Source organism: Neovison vison, chromosome X (genome assembly GCF_020171115.1).
Source record: "Neovison vison isolate M4711 chromosome X, ASM_NN_V1, whole genome shotgun sequence".
Lineage (NCBI taxonomy): Eukaryota > Metazoa > Chordata > Mammalia > Carnivora > Mustelidae > Neogale > Neogale vison.
The window spans coordinates 79536316-79555195 of record NC_058105.1 but is presented as its reverse complement, the minus strand read 5'-3'; the positions used below and the strand labels follow the sequence as shown (position 1 = coordinate 79555195).

General features: G+C 40.2%; 1 protein-coding gene across 3 annotated transcripts in view; it reads left to right on the top strand.

The window, feature by feature from the left end:
- The window catches only part of KLF8 (Kruppel like factor 8), a 256081-nt gene extending 237570 nt beyond the window's left edge, over window positions 1–18511 (top strand). For all 3 annotated transcript variants that reach the window (XM_044234518.1, XM_044234516.1, XM_044234517.1), the window contains exon 6: window positions 18082–18511. In XM_044234518.1, coding sequence (XP_044090453.1) covers window positions 18082–18263 — 182 coding nt within the window. In that variant the 3' untranslated portion in view covers window positions 18264–18511. The remainder of the gene's footprint in view (window positions 1–18081) is intronic.
- The last annotated feature ends 369 nt before the right edge of the window (window positions 18512–18880 follow it).

Sequence of the window (18880 nt, the reverse complement as noted above, 5' to 3'; positions counted from 1 at the left end):
AGGAAGACGTTGCTGCGGCTGAGGTCGAAGAGGTTGCTGCCTGTGTTCTCCTCAAGGATTTTGATGGCTTCCTTTCTCACATTGAGGTCCTTAATCCATTTTGAGTTTATTTTTGTGTGTGGTGTAAGGAAATGGTCCAGTTTCATTTTTCTGCACGTGGCTGTCCAATTTTTCTAACACCATTTATTGAAGAGGCTGTCTTTATTCCATTGGACATTCTTTCCTGCTTTGTCAAAGATTAGTTGACCATAGAGTTGAGGGTCTATTTCTGGGCTCTCTATTCTGTTCCATTGATCTATGTGTCTGTTTTTGTGCCAGTACCATGCTGTCTTGATGATGACAGCTTTGTAATAGAGCTTGAAGTCCGGAATTGTGATGCCACCAACTTTGGCTTTCTTTGTCAATATCCCTTTGGCTATTCGAGGTCTTTTCTGGTTCCATATAAATTTTAAAATTATTTGTTCCATTTCTTTGAAAAAGATGAATGGTACTTTGATAGGAATTGCATTAAATGTGTAGATTGCTTTAGGTAGCATAGACATTTTCACAATGTTTATTCTTCCAATCCAGGATCATGGAACATTTTTCCATTTCTTTGTGTCTTCCTCAATTTCTTTCATGAGTACTTTATAGTTTTCTGAGTATAGATTCTTAGCCTCTTTGGTTAGGTTTATTCCTAGGTATCTTATGGTTTGGGGTGCAATTGTAAATGGGATTGACTCCTTAATTTCTCTTGCTTCTGTCTTGTTGTTGGTGTAGAGAAATGCAACTGATTTCTGTGCATTGATCTTATATCCTGACACTTTACTGAATTCCTGTACAAGTTCTAGCAGTTTTGGAGTGGAGTCTTTTGGGTTTTCCACATAGAGTATCATATCATCTGCGAAGAGTGATAATTTGACTTCTTCTTTGCCGATTTGGATGCCTTTAATTTCCTTTTGTTGTCTGATTGCTGAGGCTAGGACTTCTAGTACTATGTTGAATAGCAGTGGTGATAATGGACATCCCTGCCGTGTTCCTGACCTTAGTGGAAAAGCTTTCAGTTTTTCTCCATTGAGAATGATATTTGCGGTGGGTTTTTCATAGATGGCTTTGATGATATTGAGGTATGTGCCCTCTATCCCTACACTTTGAAGGGTTTTGGTCAGGAAGGGATGCTGTACTTTGTCAAATGCTTTTTCAGCATCTATTGAGAGTATCATATGGTTCTTGTTCTTTCTTTTATTGATGTGTTGTATCACATTGATTGATTTGCGGATGTTGAACCAACCTTGCAGTCCTGGGATAAATCCCACTTGGTCGTGGTGAATAATCCTTTTAATGTACTGTTGAATCCTATGACCCAGGAATTGCACTACTGGGTATTTACCCTAAAGATACAAACGTAGTGATCCAAAGGGGCACGTGCACCTGAATGTTTATAGCAGCAATGTCCACAATAGCCAAACTATGGAGAGAACCTAGATGTCCATCAACAGATGAATGGATAAAGAATAAGTGGTATATATACACAATGGAATACTATGCAGCCATCAAAAGAAACGCTATCTTGCCATTTGCGACAACATGGATGGAACTAGAGCGTATCATGCTTAGTGAAATAAGTCAAGCGGAGAAAGACAACTATCATATGATCTCCCTGTTATGAGGAAGTAGTGATGCAACATGGGGGCTTAAGTGGGTAGGAGAAGAATCCATGAAACAAGATGGGATAGGGAGGGAGACAAACCATAAGTGACTCTTAATCTCATGAAACAAACTGTGGGTTGCTGGGGGGAGGGGGGTTGGGAGAAGGTGGGTAGGGATAGGGACATTGGGGAGGGTATTGCTTTTGGGTAAATTGGAAGGGGTGGTGAACCATGAGAGACTATGGACTCTGAAAAACAATCTGAGGGAAGTGAAGTGGTGGAGGGGTGGGAGGTTGGGGTACCAGGTGGTGGGTATTATAGAGGCTTGCATGGAGCACTGGGTGTGGTGAAAAAATAATGAATACTGTTTTTCTGAAAATAAATAAATTGGAAAAAAAATCTAGTTTGTCTGATATGAGGATGGCTACTCCAGCTTTCTTTTGATGTCCATTAGCATCATATATTGTTCACCCCACCACTTTCAATCTTGAGGTGTCTAGCTCTAAAGAGTGTCTCTTGTAAGCAGCATATTTAATGGATCTTGTTTTTTTTTTAAATCCATCTGATATCCTATGTCTTTTGAATGGAACACTGAGTCCATTTACATTCAGAGTAATTATTGAAAGATAAGAATTTAGTACCATTGGATTACCTGTAAAGTCACTGTTCCTGTCAATTATCTCTATTCCTGCCTAGTTTTTGATTTTTGGTCCCACTTTCCAGTCAAAAGTTCCCCTTTAATATTTCTTGTAGGACTTGTTTTGTGTTCATGAACTTCTTTACTTTGTTTGTCTTGGATACTCTTTATCTTTCCTTCTATTCTGAATGACAGCCTTGCCGGATTAAGTGTTCTTGGCTGCATATTTTTTACCATTTAACATACTGATTATATCATGCCAGTCTTTTCTGGCCTGTCAGGTCTCTATGTACAGGTCTGCTGTCAAACTTATGTGTCTACCCTTGTATGTTAAGCACTTTTCTCGTGAGCTACTTTCAGAATTCTCTCTTTTCTTTATCTTTGTATTTAGCTAGTTTAACAGTAATATGTCATGGTGTTGACTTGTTTTGTTGATTTTGAGAGAAATTTTCTGTACCTCTTGAACATGAATGCCTGTTTCTTTCCCCAGATTAAGGAAGTTCTCAACTATAATTTGCTCAAATAATCTTCAACCCCCTTTTCCTGGTATTCTTCTGGGACTTTTGTGATACAGATACATTTTTTGCTTTATGGGATCACTGAATTCCCTAAGTCTACCTTCATTATCTAATAGGTTTTTTTCCCCTCTTCTCTTCAGTTTATTTTCCATCATTTTATCTTCTATATCATCTATATTCTCTTCTGCTTCTTCATTCCTTGCCATGATTATATTGAATCTGTTTTGCACCTCAGTTATAGTATGTTTTATATCAGCTGACTAGTGTTTCAGTCTTTATCTCTCCAAGAAGTATTTCTCTAGTATCTTCTATGTTTTTTTTCAAGTCCAGCGAGTAGTCTCATGACTGTTTTCTAAATTCTTGTTCACATATATTATTCATATTTGCTTTGAGCATGTACTTTGCTGTGATATCTTCCTGACCTATCTTTTTGGGAGAGTTTATTTATCTTGTCCATTTGGCTAAGTTTCTATCTTTTGCGTGTAATGAAAGCTTGCTATATTTCTGCACCTCAGAATAATGCTATATTATGACGTGGTAATCCATGGTCCAGGACCTGGCACTTCAGAATGTGTTTCTGGGTGTATGTTGTGTGTACTCTGCTGTTGTATTTTTCGCTCTCTTTCCCACTGGTCTGTCCTCTGCACAGTTCCTCCTTCCTTGCAATGTGGACTGTTTGTACCTTTTTCTAGGTGTACTTAAATTTGTTTGTTTAAAATTCCTATAAAAAATAAAGGAAGGAAGAAAGAGAGAAAATGAAAAGAGATAAGAAAACCCTGTTTCAAAAATAAGAGAAAAGAAAAAGTGAAAAAAGGGAAAAAACAGACAGTTGAAAGAAACCATAAGCTGATTCCAAGGAAAAATAAAGAGCAAAAAATTAAGAAATGGAAAATAGAAAAAGAAGACTGATCCATAAAGAGAGAAAAGGAAATGGAGGAAAAAAAAAAAAACAGACTAAGAAACAAAAACTATAAGCCTGATTCCAAAGGGGGGGGGGAGAAAGTAGAAAGAAAGAAAGAAATGTAGGAGAGAAGAAAGGAAGAAGAGAAGAAGTAATACAGCCTGGTCATATTTCCACTGTAACTAAAGGAGATGCTATGGGGGTACTATATGTTCAATAGACTTGGTGCATGCACAGTAGTGCCTTTATTGTTCTTCTAGGTGAGAGGTTTACCATGCTGGCTCACAGTCAGTCCTGTCCCAGTAAAAGAAAAGCACTTTCCAAGCATAAGGGGGCAACTTCCACCTCCACTGGGGCCACTGTGCTGCTCACTGATGTCCTGCTGGTTTAGAGAGGAGTAGGGAATTTGGGTAAATTGGAAGGGGAGGTGAACCATGAGAGACTATGGACTCTGAAAAACAGTCTGAGGGGTTTGAAGTGGCGGGGGGGTGGGAGGTTGGGGTACCAGGTGGTGGGTATTATAGAGGGCACAGCTTTCATGGAGCACTGGGTGTGGTGAAAAAATAATGAATAATGTTTTTCTGAAAATAAATAAATTGGGAAAAAAAAAGAAGACTAAAATGGCACCCTACTCTCTGTTCCCTATACAGGGGATCTCACAACCTGAGCTTTTCAGGAAGCCCTCACAGAAAAGTGAGGGCCATCAGGATGCCTGAAGCCCACTTCTCCTGCATTTGTCTCTGGTGAATCTTGTATTCAAAACTCCAAATCTGTGTTTTATCTTTGGAATGCTGCTGGGATTCAAAACTCCAGATCTTAAAGGAGCCATCACTGCCTTGATCTGCTCCCTACTCCAGATTAGAGAGTCACTGTGCTCTGACTAGTGCCCATTGCCCCAGAAAAACAGTACCCCACCTGTGCAGTGTCTGGATTCTATAGTGTGGCAACACAAAATGGAGAGACTAGTTTAGCCACCTTCTGCACGTGCATTGGACACTTGCCAATGAAAGGGTGTTTGGGCACCTATGGGGTCTTTTTTCTTTGGAGAGTCAATATATGCCCTTCCAAATGTATTCCAGAAATGGGAATTAGCTCTCACAGTGTGACCCCTGAGATCCTTAAACCACTTTGGGTATGCTTCTGGGCCAGAGCCGTCCTTCTTTCCAGGAGCACATACTACAGTTCCCCTTCAGTGAAAGTCCAACACTTCCAAAGTTCAGAGTTTGAGCTACATTCACCATTTCCAAAAAACAAATACAAAAACAAAAACAACTGCCAAATCAGTTCTCCTAGCTCCCCAGTCTATAGTCTGAGAGGTTTTCTTCTTGTGCAAACCCTGTCCCACAACCTCTCATCATCTCTATCCCCTTTCTCTTCCTATGCAAGGGGTTCTCTGTCCTCCACAGCAAAGAAGCTTTTTTCTCTCCCAATTCCTTCCCAGGCATCTCACACCTGCCATGTTTTCTTTTCCAACCATGCAAATACTTCTTCAAATATTCAGATATATTTCTTGGCGTTCCAAATTACCTGACCTCAATACAGTTGTGTTCAGGTACAAGAAAGCCCCAGGTCTCCCTACTTCTCTGCCATCTTAACTCTGCCCCCTCAACACCATATTTAATATCAGATTTCCCCCAAATGTCTAGTAAATTTTTTAAATGTTTGTTCAAATCAAGATTTAAACAAAAGTATACATAGAATGATTTAATCAATAGGAGAAGGAGCCAGGTATGCCAAAGATTTAGGAAAATATTCTTGGCTAGGCAGGTTACAAAAGTTGTGATATGGGGATAATCTTGTCTTCTTTTAATAACTGACAGAATTTCAGCATAACTAGGGCATATTGAGTACAGCGATTGGTAAGAGAAGCATTCAGGTGCAAGAGTGGGGGGAGAAAGAACACTTAAGAGGCTACTATAGTGATTCAGACAAAAAAAGATGAAAATCTGACTAGTATGTTGGGAGTGGATATGCAGAAAAGGAAGTGTACTGATAATTGAGAGGACACTGAAAACAGATTTTGTTTTGGCAGACTGAATGGACAGAGGTGTCATTTACAGAGATAGAATGTTTTCCAGTGATCAACGCAGTAAGTAAGAATTAAACATTGGTGCGCAACCAAGGTATATTTTTCGCTACTCCTGGTATTTTACAGGTTCTCTGGAACTGAGGTAACTGCAGAAATGACTGCTTCATTGACTTCCAAAGATTAGGGTTCATTGCAGTGGGTACCAGAGAATATCTCTGTTTCTGGTAGACACTCTTTCAGCAGAGAACCATGAGGTTTGTACTTATTTGGTTACCACCTCTGGCATACAGTGCAGCCATTCATCTCCATAACACTTGCAATTATACAAAACAGGAGATGCAGATATAAAAATTTCTACTAAGCATAACTTCCAAGTTTTAATTTTTTTCCAATTTATTTATTTTCAGAAAAACATTATTCATTATTTTTTCACCACACCAAGTGCTCCATGCAAGCCATGCTCTCTATAATACCCACCACCTGGTACCCCAACCTCCCACCCCCCCACCACTTCATCCCCCTCAGACTGTTTTTCAGAGTCCATAGTCTCTCATGGTTCACCTCCCCTTCCAATTTACCCAAATTCCCTACTCCTCTCTAACGCCCCTTGTCCTCCATGCTATTTGTTATGCTCCACAAATAAGTGAAACCATATGATAATTGACTCTCTCTGCTTGACTTATTTCACTCAGCATAATCTCTTCCAGTCCCGTCCATGTTGCTACAAAAGTTGGGTATTCACTCTTTCTGATGGAGGCATAATACTCCATAGTGTATATGGACCACATCTTCCTTATCCATTCATCCGTTGAAGGGCATCTTGGTTCTTTCCATAGTTTGGCGACTGTGGCCATTGCTGCTATAAACATTGGGGTACAGATGGCCCTTCTTTTCACGACATCTGTGTCTTTGGGGTAAATACCCAGGAGTGCAATTGCAGGGTCATAGGGAAGCTCTATTTTTAATTTCTTGAGGAATCTCCACACTGTTCTCCAAAGAGGCTGCACCAACTTGCATTCTCACCAACAGTGGAAGAGGGTTCCCCTTTCTCCAAATCCTCTCCAACACATGTTGTTTCCTGTTTTGTTAATTTTGGCCATTCTAACTGGTGTAAGGTGATATCTCAATGTGGTTTTAATTTGAATCTCCCTGAGGGCTAATGATGATGAGCATTTTTTCATGTGTCTGATAGCCATTTGTATGTCTTGATTGGAGAAGTGTCTGTTCATACCTTCTGCCCATTTTTTTATGTGTTTGTCTGTTTCGTGTGGGTTGAGTTTGAGGAGTTCATTATCGATCCTGGATATCAACCGTTTTTTCTGTACTGTCATTTGCAAATATCTTCTCCCATTCTGTGGGTTGCCTCTTTGTTTTGTTGACTGTTTCCTTTGCTGTACAGAAGCTTTTGATTTTGATGAAGTCCCAGAAGTTTATTTTCGCTTTTGTTTCCTTTGCCTTTGGAGACGTATCTTGAAAGAAGTTGCTGTGGCTGATATCAAAGAGATTACTGCCTATGTTCTCCTCTAAGATTCTGAAGGATTCCTGTCTCACGTTGAGGTCTTTTATCCATTTTGAGTTGATCTTTGTGTATGGTGTAAGAGAATGGTCGAGTTTCATTCTTCTACATATAGCTGTCCAGTTTTCCCAGCACCATTTATTGAAGAGACTGTCTTTTTTCCACTGTATATTTTTTCCTGTTTTGTCAAAGATTAATTGACCATACAGTTGAGGGTCCATATCAGGGCTCTCTACTCTGTTCCACTGGTCTATGTGTCTGTTTTTATGCCAGTACCATGCTGTCTTGGTGATCACAGCTTTGTAATAAAGCTTGAAATCAGGTAAGGTGATGCCGCCAGCTTTATTTTTGTTTTTCAACATTTCCTTAGCGATTCGGGGTCTCTTCTGATTCCATACAAATTTTAGGATTATTTGCTCCAGCTCTTTGAAGAATGCCGGTGGAATTTTGATCAGAATGGCATTAAAAGTATAGATTGCTCTAGGCAGTATAGACATTTTAACGATGTTTATTCTTCCGATCCAAGAGCATGGAATGGTCTTCCATCTATTTGTGTCTTCTTCAATTTCTTTCATGAGTGTTCTGTAGTTCCTCAAGTTCAGATCCTTTACCTCTTTGGTTAGGTTTATTCCCGGGTATCTTATGGTTCTTGGTGCTATAGTAAATGGAATTGATTCTCTAATTTCCCTATCTGTATTATCATTGTTAGTGTATAAGAAAGCCACTGATTTCTGCACATTGACTTTGTATCCTGCCACGTTGCTGAATTGCTGTATGAGTTCTAGTAGTTTGGGGGTGGAGTCTTTTGGGTTTTCCACATAAAGAATCATGTCATCTGCGAAGAGAGAGAGTTTGACTTCTTCATTACCAATTTGGATACCTTTTATTTCTCTCTGTTGTCTGATTGCTGTTGCTAGGACTTCTAATACTATGTTGAACAAGAGGGGTGAAAGTGGGCATCCTTGTCTTGTTCCTGATCTCAATGGGAAGGCTGCCAGCTTTTTCCCATTGAGGATGATATTTGCTGTGGGTCTTTCATAGATAGATTTGATGAGGTTCAGGAATGTTCCCTCTATCCCTATACTTTGAAGCGTTTTAATCAGGAACGGATGCTGGATTTTGTCAAATGCTTTTTCTGCATCAATTGAGAGGACCATGTGGTTCTTCTCTCTTCTCATATTAATTTGTTGTATCACATTGATTGATTTGCGAATATTGAACCATCCTTGTAGCCCAGGGATGAATCCCACCTGATCATGGTGGATAATCTTTTTAATGTGCTGTTGGATCTTGTTGGCTAGGATCTTGTTGAGAATCTTAGCATCCATATTCATCAGTGATATTGGTCTGAAATTCTCCTTTTTGGTAGGGTCCTTGCCTGGTTTGGGGATCAGGGTAATGCTGGCTTCATAGAAAGAGTCTGGAAGTTTTCCTTCTGCTTCAATTTTTTGAAACAGCTTCAGGAGAATAGGTGTTATTTCTTCTTTGAAGGTTTGGTAGAATTCCCCAGGGAATCCGTCAGGTCCTGGGCTCTTGTTTTTTGGGAGGTTTTTGATCACTGATTCAATCTCGTTATTAGATATCGGTCTATTCAGGCTCGACCATTCTCTTACACCGTACACAAAGATCAACTCAAAATGGATAAAAGACCTCAACGTGAAACAGGTATCCATCAGAATCTTAGAGGAGAACATAGGCAGTAATCTCTTTGATATCAGCCACAGCAACTTCTTTCAAGATACGTCTCCAAAGGCAAAGGAAACAAAAGCGAAAATAAACTTCTGGGACTATATCAAAATCAAAAGCTTCTGCACAGCAAAGGGAACAGTCAACAAAACAAAGAGGCAACCCACAGAATGGGAGAAGATATTTGCAAATGACAGTACAGAAAAAACGGTTGATATCCAGGATCGATAATGAACTCCTCAAACTCAACCCACACGAAACAGACAAACACATAAAAAAATGGGCAGAAGGTATGAACAGACACTTCTCCAATCAAGACATACAAATGGCTATCAGACACATGAAAAAATGCTCATCATCATTAGCCCTCAGGGAGATTCAAATTAAAACCACATTGAGATATCACCTTACACCAGTTAGAATGGCCAAAATTAACAAAACAGGAAACAACATGTGTTGGAGAGGATTTGGAGAAAGGGGAACCCTCTTCCACTGTTGGTGAGAATGCAAGTTGGTGCAGCCTCTTTGGAGAACAGTGTGGAGATTCCTCAAGAAATTAAAAATAGAGCTTCCCTATGACCCTGCAATTGCACTCCTGGGTATTTACCCCAAAGACACAGATGTCGTGAAATGAAGGGCCATCTGTACCCCAATGTTTATAGCAGCAATGGCCACAGTCGCCAAACTATGGAAAGAACCAAGATGCCCTTCAACGGATGAATGGATAAGGAAGATGTGGTCCATATACACTATGGAGTATTATGCTTCCATCCGAAAGGATGAATACCCAACTTTTGTAGCAACATGGACGGGACTGGAAGAGATTATGCTGAGTGAAATAAGTCAAGCAGAGAGAGTCAATTATCATATGGTTTCACTCATTTATGGAGCATAACCAATAGCATGGAGGACAAGGGGCGTTAGAGAGGAGTAGGGAATTTGGGTAAATTGGAAGGGGAGGTGAACCATGAGAGACTATGGACTCTGAAAAACAGTCTGAGGGGATGAAGTGGCGGGGGGGTGGTTGGTTGGGGTACCATGTGGAGGGTATTATAGAGGGCACAGCTTGCATGGAGCACTTGGTGTGGTGAAAAAATAATGAATAATGTTTTTCTGAAAATAAATAAATTGAAAAAAAAAGAATGAAATCTTGCCATTTGCAAGATGTGGATGGATCTAGAGCACTTTGTGAAATGATAAGTAACTCAGCCAGAGAAAAACAAATACCATGTGATTTCACTCATATGAGGAATTTAAAAATCAACGAAATGATCATAGCGGAGAAGGAGAGGCAATCCAAGGAAAAGACTCTTAGCTATAGAGAACAAACCAATTATTTCCAGGGGGCAGGCAGGTGGTGGGATGGATTAAATTTGTGATGGGGATTAAGGAGTGAACTTGTGATGATCACTGGGTTTTATATGTAAGAACAGAATCACTGAATTGTACACCTGAAACTAATGTTATGCTGTATATTAACTAATCTGAATTTAAATTAAAAAGAAAAGCCTTTGGGAATAGCTGCATGCTTAACACACGGGAAACATACTGTGACTAAACCTTTTGTCAAGTAGAATCTACTTTCATTAAGATGTAAGTGTATATAAAGTTATGTGTAGAAATATATGAGAATAGCTGTATGCTTAACTCATTGGAACTACCATGTGTATAATACATCCTTCAACTAATTTCTTCTTTGAATAAGATGCAGGTGTTTGAAAATGTGTAGAAGTGTACAGGAATATCCACACGTTTAACACTGAAACCACACTATCCATAATCCATCTTTCAAGTATCATCTTCTTTCATTAAAAGTTTCTACCCATACCTGTAGAGGGATATGGGAATAGTCATATACTTAACTCATTGACAATACACTGTGTATAAATCATTGTTCAATTAACAACTACCTTATCCATATATAGGTGTGTTTATAAATGTGTGTGTAGAAGCATAGGGAGAATATGCCTATTCCTTTTTTTTCTGGCTGAATTCTGTATAGTTTATTCCTTCAGTCTTTTTTTTTAATTTTTTATTTCTTGTCAGCGTAACAGTATTCATTGTTTTTGCACCACACCCAGTGCTCCATGCAATCCATGCCCTCTCCAATACCCACCACCTGGTTCCCCCAACCACCCCTCCCCACCCCTATTCTTACCTGAATGAAACTAAATGCTGTATAATGCATGTTTCAGGTAGCACCTTCTTTCATTAACATATAAGTATTTATAAACATGTTAGAAGCATATGGGGAAAGCCCTGTCCTTACTTCATAGAAACTACACTCTGTATAATCCCTTGTTCAAATAATGTTTTTTATTAATATATATGTGTTTGTAAATGGATGTATAGGAGCATAATGGAAGAACTTTGTGCTTAAACATGTTGAAACTACACTGTGTTTAAACTGTCATTCAACTATCATCTTCTTTTATTAATATAAATGACTAATACCTTAACACTAACACTAACCCTAACCCTTAATCCTTAATACTAAATCTAAACCTCTGGAGAATTCTCTAAACTTCAGGATACCAGGCATATACACTTACCCAGGCCATAAAGCCTAACTTTACATTTGAGCAGAAGAAGAATGGAAGAAGAAAATGATGATGATGAAGATGAACAAGAAAAAGAAGAAGAAGAAGAGGGAGGAGGAGTAAGAGGAGGGGGAAAAAGGAGAAAAAAGAAGGAGAAGGAGAAGAAAAAGAAGTGATATATGTATATATATACATACATATATATTGATAGATAGATTCACACACACAATGGAATATTGGTCAGCTATTAAAAAAAAAAAAGAATGAGCTCTTGCCATCACCAATGACATGGATGGAGCTAGAGAGGCATATGCTAACCAAACTGAGACATGCACAGAAAGACAAATAACACGTGATTTAGAATCTAAGAAACAACTCAGCAAAGGGGAAAAAAAGAGAGATAACCTGAGAAGCAGACTGCTAACTATAGAGAACAAACTAATTGTTACCAAAGTAGAAGTGAGTAGGGGCATGTGCTAAGTAAGTGATAAGGATTAAGTTGTGCACTTGTTCTAGTGAGCATCTGGTATTGTATGGAAGTACCAAAACATTATTTTTTACCATGTACACATGGTACATATGTGATAAGTAACTGGAATTAATAAAAACTTAATGAAAACGTTTCCGAGAAAAATAAGAACAAACGCAGTTCAGGACTACCAAACCAGATGTGCAGGAAATATTGAAGGGGACCCATTGGGTGCAAAGGAGAGGGCAAAAGTGTCAAAGAGAGGATCAGAGAAAATCTCCAGAAACAAGGACAAAACAAGTAATAAAATGGTACTAAATACATACATATCAGTAATTATTTTGAATATAAATAGATTAAATGCTCCAATCAAAAGACATAAGTGTCAGAATAGATTTAAAAAAAATAGACCAATCTATTTGCTGCCTACATGAAACTCATTTTAGACCTAAAGAGAACCAGCAGACTGAAAATGAAGAGACAGAGAAATTTTATTACTCAAATGGCTGTCAAAAGAAAACCAGAGGGGGGACAAGATGGCGGGGTACTAGGAAGAGGCATCTTTTCAGCTGGTACCCCAAAGTGAGCTGATTACCTACCAAAGAACTCTGATCACCCATGAAATCAGCCTGAGATCAGAATTATACACGTCTGGATCTCTACAGGGGCAGAAGACGCCAGTGAGCAGGTAAAGCGGAATGGGAACGGCGGACTGATATCAGAAGATAAACAAAAGGGGGAGGGAGCCACCAGTGGCGACCGGTGGGAAAGTAATACCCCAATACGAGCGAGAGTGCCCTGCGTCTGGGGACTAGCATTAACTTGGAGACTGGTTGAAAGCACTCCAAAAGAGCAAAGGATTGCGGGGGGAAATTGTGGGAATCGGGGCGGCTAGGGACAGGGGCTTAAGTCCCCAGTCCCCGACGGCCTCCCCGGCGCGGAGGCAGAGAGAGTGCGGCGGAGAAACCAGCTCCTGGTCCCTAAGCCGCCAGTGCGCCCCAGAGCGCGTGGGTTCCGGCTCCTGTGAGGGGATGGGAGCTGCGCTGGTCTGCGGAACGCGCGCTAGCCCTACCACAAAACTTGAGATGCGCGCGCACGTCCATCGAGCTCGCCTGGGTTACTAAGGCCCGGGGGCGCTTCTTGACCTGCGCCATTGTTTCAAAGTCTAAGCCGCGTGTGCGAAACTCTTCCCCGGACAGAGGCGCGCAAAAGCCCAGCCTGCGGCTTACGGACCAGCGCCCCGTTCTCAGTGCCCCAGACACGCGCCCGACCCACAGCCGCCTCTGAAAAGAGGTGCGCGCAAGCCGGGCACTCCCAGCCCAGGCCGGCAGCAAAATCTCAGTGTGCGATCGCTGCTTGGAACCTCTCTGGTGGTCAGGAGCTCCCAGACAGCCGCCAATGCCTTGGCTTTGGGGACGAGCAAAAGATCCTGCGCCCCCAGGGTCTGCAACTTGGAACCTGCACTGCCAGCATCCAAGGGGGAATTTATTCAGCTTCTGTACCCAGACTGAGGCTTCTCTCTGAGACGGAGATCAGGAAGTGTTCCAGGGTGCACCTGGACTGCACCAGAGTTGATACATCCAGCTACATCTGTTCAGTCTTCTCCCACCAAAATGACTAGGAGGAGGAATGCCCAACAGAAGAAAAATACAGAGGATGGACCTTCTGCAACAGAGCTAACGGCTATCAACATAGACAATATGTCGGAAAGAGAATTCAGGCTAACAATTATCCAGGCAATAGCTAGGTTGGAGAAAGCCATGGATGACCAAACAGAATTGATTAGGGCCGAACTGAAAGCGACCAGACAGGATGTTCACAATGTTAGGGCGGAGCTTAAAGCTACCAGGGAGGAGGTTCACAATGCTCTCAATGAGTTCCAATCTAATCTAAACTCTCTCAAAGCTAGGGTAACTGAGACAGAAGATAGAATTAGTGATCTGGAAGACAAACAGATAGAGAGAAAGGATCAGGAGGAAGCCTGGAACAAACAGCTTAGATCCCACGAAAGCAGAATCAGGGAAATAAATGATGCCATGAAGCGTTCCAATGTCAGAATTATTGGAATTCCTGAAGGGGAGGAGAAAGAAAGAAATCTAGAAGATATCGTGGAACAAGTCCTTCATGAAAACTTTCCGAATCTCGCGAATGAAACCAGCGTTCATGTACTAGAGGCTGAACGGTCTCCACCCAAGATTATACACTCCAAAAAAACATCACGACACCTGATATCAAATTGAGGAATTATAATTGTAGGTATAATCTCTTGAAAGCCGCCAGGGCAAAGAGGCTCCTTACTTACAGAGGGAAGCCCATCAGAATAACGTCAGACCTGTCCATAGAGACTTGGCAAGCCAGAAGAGGCTGGCAAGATATATTCAGGGCACTAAATGAGAAGAACATGCAGCCAAGAATACTTTATCCAGCAAGACTGACATTCAAAATGGATGGAGAGATGAAGAGTTTTCAAGACTGGCAAGGCTTAAAAGACTATGCAACCACCAAGCCGATACTGCAGGAAATATTAAGGGGGGTTTTATAAAAGAGGAGAAATCCCAAGAATAGCATTGAACAGAAATATAGAGACAGTCTACAGAAAGAAAGACTTCAAAGGTAACTCGATGTCAATAAAAACGTATCTATCAATAATCACTCTCAATGTGAATGGCCTAAATGCACCCATAAAACGGCACAGGGTTGCAGATTGGATAAAACGACAGGACCCATCCATATGCTGTCTGCAAGAGACCCATTTTGAACCTAAAGATACACGCAGACTGAAAGTGAAGGGGTGGAGAAGCATCTTTCATGCCAATGGGACTCAAAAGAAGGCTGGGGTAGCGATTCTCATATCAGATAAATTAGACTTCAAACTAAAGACTGTAGTCAGAGATACAGAAGGACACTACATAATCCTTAAAGGGACTATCCACCAAGATGATCTAACAATTATAAATATCTATACTCCCAATATGGGAGCAGCCAATTACTTAAGAAAACTGTTAATCAAGATAAAGAGTCATATTGATATGAATACACTAATCGTAGGAGATCTTAACACGCCTCTCTCAGAATTAGACAGATCATCGAAGCAGAAAATCAATAAAGAAACAAGAGCATTGAATGACACATTGAACCAGATGGACCTCATAGATATATACAGAACATTCCACCCTAAAACAGCAGAATACTCTTTCTTCTCAAGTGCACAGGGAACCTTCCCCAGAATAGACCACATACTGGGTCACAAATCAGGACTCAACCCATACCAAAATACTGAGATTATTCCCTGCATATTCTCAGATCACAATGCTTTGAAACCGGAGCTCAATCACAAGGAAAAGTTCTGAAGGAACTCAAACACCTGGAAGCTAAAGACCACCTTGCTTAAGAATGCTTGGATCAACCAGGAGATCAAAGAAGAACTGAAACAATTCATGGAAACCAATGAGAATGAAGACACTTTGGTCCAAAACCTATGGGATACAGCAAAGGCGGTCCTAAGGGGAAAATATATAGCCATCCAAGCCTTGCTCAAAAAAATTGAAAAATTCAGAACACACCAGCTGTCTCTACACCTTAAAGAACTGGAGGATCAACAACAAATCAAACCAACTCCACACATAAGAAGGGAAATCATCAAGATTAGAGCTGAGATCAATGAGGGAGAAACCAGAGATACAGTAGAACGTATCAATGAAACTAGAAGCTGGTTTTTTGAAAGAATCAATAAGATCGATAAACCATTGACCACAATAATCCAAAAGAAAAGAGAGAAAGCCCAAATTCATAAAATTATGAATGAAAAGGGAGAGATCACAACTAACGCCAAGGAAGTAGAAACAATCATCAGAAGTTATTACGAACAGTTATATGCCAATAAGCTTAGCAACCTAGATGAAATGGACGCATTCCTGGAAAAATATAAACTACCAAAATTGAACCAAAAGAAATCGACAACCTGAAATAGACCGATATCTAATAACGAGATTGAATCAGTGATCAAAAACCTCCCAAAAAACAAGAGCCCAGGACCTGACGGATTCCCTGGGGAATTCTACCAAACCTTCAAAGAAGAAATAACACCTATTCTCCTGAAGCTGTTTCAAAAAATTGAAGCAGAAGGAAAACTTCCAGACTCTTTCTATGAAGCCAGCATTACCCTGATTCCCAAACCAGGCAAGGACCCTACCAAAAAGGAGAATTTCAGACCAATATTACTGATGAATATGGATGCTAAGATTCTCAACAAGATCCTAGCCAACAGGATCCAACAGCACATTAAAAGATTATCCACCATGATCAGGTGGGATTCATCCCTGGGCTACAAGGATGGTTCAACATTCGCAAATCAATCAATGTGATACAACAAATTAATATGAGAAGAGAGAAGAACCACATGGTCCTCTCAATTGATGCAGAAAAAGCATTTGACAAAATCCAGCATCCGTTCCTGATTAAAATGCTTCAAAGTATAGGGATAGAGGGAACATTCCTGAACCTCATCAAATCTATCTATGAAAGACCCACAGCAAATATCATCCTCAATGGGAAAAAGCTTGCAGCCTTCCCATTGAGATCAGGAACAAGACAAGGATGCCCACTTTCACCCCTCTTGTTCAACATAGTATTAGAAGTCCTAGCAACAGCAATCAGACAACAGAGAGAAATAAAAGGTATCCAAAATGGTAATGAAGAAGTCAAACTCTCTCTCTTCGCAGATGACATGATTCTTTATATGGAAAACCCAAAAGACTCCACCCCCAAACTACTAGAACTCATACAGCAATTCAGCAACGTGGCAGGATACAAAGTCAATGTGCAGAAATCAGTGGCTTTCTTATACACTGACAATGAAAATACAGAAAGGGAAATTAGAGAATCGATTCCATTTAGTATAGCACCAAGAACCATAAGATACCTTGGAATAAACCTAACTAAAGATGTAAAGTATCTGTACTTGAGGAACTATAGAACACTCATGAAAGAAATTGAAGAAGACACAAATAGATGGAAGACCATTCCGTGCTCTTGGATCGGAAGAATAAACATTGTTAAAATGTCTATACTGCCTAGAGCAATCTATACTTTTAATGCCATTCCGATCAAAATTCCACCGGCATTCTTCAAAGAGCTGGAGCAATTAGTCCTAAAATTTGTATGGAATCAGAAGAGACCCCGAATCGCTAAGGAAATGTTGAAAAACAAAAATAAAGCTGGCGGCATTACCTTACCTGATTTCAAGCTTTATTACAAAGCTGTGATCACCAAGACAGCATGGTACTGGCATAAAAACAGACACATAGACCAGTGGAACAGAGTAGAGAGCCCAGATATGGACCCTCAACTCTATGGTCAATTAATCTTTGACAAAACAGGAAAAAATGTACAGTGGAAAAAAGACAGTCTCTTCACTGAATGGTGCTGGGAAAACTGGACAGCTCTATGTAGAAGAATGAAACTCGACCATTCTCTTAATGCTTTTTATATTACTTTTCATTTAGCTTTCTTTCTGGAGCATATTTCATATATAAACCCAATGCAGTCTAAAGATAACAAGCCTGGACCTATTTCAAAATGTTTGATGAGCTTCTTCTAACTCCATCCCATACCCTTGAGTGTTTGACTTTACACAGAAGGAGGCCTGTAGCTTTAGGAGAGGGCCCATTCTAGTGAATCACATTCTCTCTGTGTGTATGATTTTATTTTTGAATATTTACTTGGAGCTATTAGAAGAGAGATAATGGTTATTATATTGTGGTATAGTGGAAAGTGTCAGAGACCTAGGTTCGGATACAAGTTTTATTGCTTACTGTGATTAAAAAAAAAGTTTCAAACATCCTTTGAAGTATTTTTATCCCCCTTTAGAGGTAAGAAAACAGACTGGACTAAAGAGAAGTGACTTATTTAAGGTCACACAGCTAGAATGTAGTAGAGTCAGAAGTCAAGCAAAGTTTCAGCCAGCCCCTACATAGTTTCCACTCTGCTATCTTGGCTTCTCTTTAGTATTTCTGTAAGGGTAGAGAACATTTCTTCAAAGTGATTGCCACAAGTTTTGACAAACACCTTGATAAATGATTATATACACTGTTCTATTTCCAGTATCCAAACATCTCTTCTCTGACTCCCTTCATTTTTGTCATATTCCCCTTTTTAGGAGAGAAGCCTTATAAATGCACGTGGGATGGCTGCTCCTGGAAATTTGCTCGTTCAGATGAGCTCACCCGCCATTTTCGCAAGCACACAGGCATCAAACCCTTCCAGTGCACAGATTGCAACCGTAGCTTTTCTCGCTCTGACCACCTATCTCTGCACCGCAGGTGCCACAACACCATGTGAGCAGCATAGACTGCACTAGAAAAGCTGCACTGGTCTTTTTTGTGCATATGTGTGTATATGCAATGAGATCATAACCATCTTTTCCTCTTTGACTTCAGCTCGCCTCTCGAATGGGGTGGGAACAGCTCACTAAGCCAGGCTGATCAGACTATAGGGAAAGATAGATGGTCTCCCATGGGGGATCCTCATAGTCCACTTTCATCTCTCCGCTATCCAGTATCCAGTTTTTACAGCTTCCCATGGGTTGAATTCCAGTGCAGCAACCATAGTTGCCCCTATTCCCCCACCCCACCATTGTTCTGAGATAAGACATTTTCTAAAGAAGCAAAATAGGAATCAAACTCAAAGCTGTGAATAAAAATACACTGCTTCTCATTTCATTTTTTTTCTTATTTTCTAAAATGTTTATCCTTTTTTTAAATCAATACTTAAAAGCTGTTGGTAGTGTCTTAAAATGACTATTTTTTTAAGTTCCTAAAAAGAAAACGGAATAATAATTTAGTTGGTAAGATTTATAAGGATGTGAGTCCTGAATATAAGGCACATTCTCAGTGAATAAGCTGAGTCCCTTACCAAACTCAAAGGTTTTGTAAGTCCAATCTTATTTGTTCTTACAT